General features: G+C 42.6%; 1 protein-coding gene across 1 annotated transcript; it reads right to left on the reverse strand.

The window, feature by feature from the left end:
* Window positions 1–281: 281 nt before the first annotated feature.
* LOC147632955 (uncharacterized) lies at window positions 282–1,921 on the reverse strand. The gene is made up of 5 exons (XM_086805763.1): window positions 1,468–1,921; window positions 1,211–1,381; window positions 973–1,062; window positions 708–888; window positions 282–608 (listed from the first exon to the last, which is right to left on the reverse strand). Exons 1-5 carry the CDS (start codon window positions 1,887–1,889, stop codon window positions 378–380), a joined length of 1,095 nt encoding a protein of 364 aa, XP_086661889.1. The 5' UTR covers window positions 1,890–1,921; the 3' UTR covers window positions 282–377.
* Window positions 1,922–2,183: the final 262 nt, after the last annotated feature.

Here is a 2,183-nt window from a genome sequence, read left to right on the forward strand (position 1 = left end):
AAAAGAAGAGAGCATCAGATCATTTGTAAAGATGTTGCAGCCCCACATGAATTGGAGGCACTAGAAGATATATGATGTGACCATGTATACGGTGACAATGTATTTTCCATATGCAATAAACTTATCTATTCAGAACATTGCTTTTGTAATGCTTTATTGTTTAAAACAATGTAATGAAGGCAAGAATTCCCCAATTGAATTTTTATGTACACAAAAAAAGGCTTAAAGTAAGAAAGCAAGCAGTGAAGGAACACAGTAGCAAATTTGATCCTCTGATTTTCAAATGATAAGTGTATTTACATTTGATGTTCTCCCTCCAATACATGTATAGCTGCATATTTACGAACGTACATTTGTTGGAAGAAGGAAAAAACTATTTATGGCTGGAACCCATAGGTATCGGCTTCAGGATGGAGCCAGGGCTCTTCTCCTAAGTATGGAGCCCATGAAAGAGGCTCAGACGGGCCTATCCCCCCTCGTGGATTGGGCGGGATGAAGTCCACTGGCCCGTCTGGAGGCATAACTTCAGCGACCTCGATCAATTTCGCAATCGTTTCCTCCCTAAACGTTTGGACGTCTAGGTCCACGTAGCGAGACATTGATGGAAACTGCCATCACAATTCATCAAGGCATAAATAAGATCAACATGACAATATATAAGAAGATAAACAAGCGCACAAATGCGTATGGGAGCTGAAAATGCTTACATCCTCTGAAGGGAGCTGAAAAATGCTTCGTAGCAGCAACATTGCATTAAGTGCAACCCTCCACCCACAGCTGTAGCCATCTTCTTGTTTGGGGACACTAACCCTACGGATGGTCGATCGATCCAGGGTGTCGATGTCCATGCTGAGGCTCTCGTAAGCTGCCATTAGTTTCCTGACTCCACTGTAAACAGAGACCAATCATTATCCTGATCAATCCGGACTTCTAACTCAAACAATAATATGTATCTTAATGATTTTTACTTACAGCAAAACATTTCCATGGACACCAGATGTCGAATTTGCAAGGTAAATGACATTTTCTTGCACGTCGACTAGTAGAAGACTCCAATGGGAACTGCACAATAGAATTCTATTAGTTTCAATCCAAAGGAAGCACTACATAACTCGTGTACGGTGATTCCTATAAACATCATGCGAGAGAGAGAGAGAGAGAGAGAGAGAGAGAGAGAGAGAGAGAGAGAGAGAGAGAGAGACAAACTCACTTTTCATGATATGCCAAAAAAAATACTCGGGCATCGTCCAGCTGGACCTCCCGAAACCAGTTCAGCACATCGAGGTACGGAACTGCCTCTACTACCAACAGTGTTGAGACCAGTGAATCAATCTGGAACACTCGTTGCTGTACATCCTCGGGCAATAGCGAAATAACAAAACTTCACAAGGAAACATATCAAGAGTGAGGCATCAACTTTAAGAGCCAAGAATGAAAAATTGTAGGAGGACAGAGAAAAGCATATACCTTAAAACACATCTGAGCACTTTGTCGTTGACTTCAGTTTTGGGATCAAACAAAATGTTGATTTCTTCAGCATGAATCGGGAAATAACATCTATGCCCTCTAATATTAAAGGGTACATAGAACTCCGGCAACAAAAATTGCAGCGCCTCCCGATTCATGGCGTGGAGTGCTCGAACATTTTCCCTTTTTGTTTGCAATGCAAGCATTGCAGCTTGATGTTCCCTTTGAGCGCTTGTCATTAAATTTGCCCGAGTCTGATGCTCATGATCTGGACCTCCCTCGGTCACCTCTTCAATTCTCACTTTTTGTACAGGCCGGACATCCAAAATTTGTAACATTCGTTCATCAGTAAACGTAACTGGTCTAAGTGACTTATCGTATCTGAAACGAAGGGCTATTAGGCTGAAAAAATCTTTGTCCATTACTGTCACCCTGTGTGCGTGGGCAGCAAGAACGTAACTATCCAAAAAAAATTCGATCATCCAATCTTCTGTGGCCTCTTGCAAGCAAAACAAGGCCGATGCCTTCCACCTAAACAAAATTCCATTCTGCTCACAAATTCTCCTGGCAAGCCTCTGGAAAGGCAATCTGGGAATAGCAGCTGTCGGGTGCTTCATAAACTTTTTGATTTCTCGCAGGGCTGCCGAATGCTCTGCGAAACGCCTGAGTCTAGGCTGTGTTTTGGACAATCGGGAAGGACTGCTTGATTTTCTTGA

Source organism: Cibotium barometz, chromosome 12 (assembly GCF_041138505.1).
Source record: "Cibotium barometz isolate CiBa-2024 chromosome 12, ASM4113850v1, whole genome shotgun sequence".
NCBI classification, from domain to species: domain Eukaryota; kingdom Viridiplantae; phylum Streptophyta; class Polypodiopsida; order Cyatheales; family Cibotiaceae; genus Cibotium; species Cibotium barometz.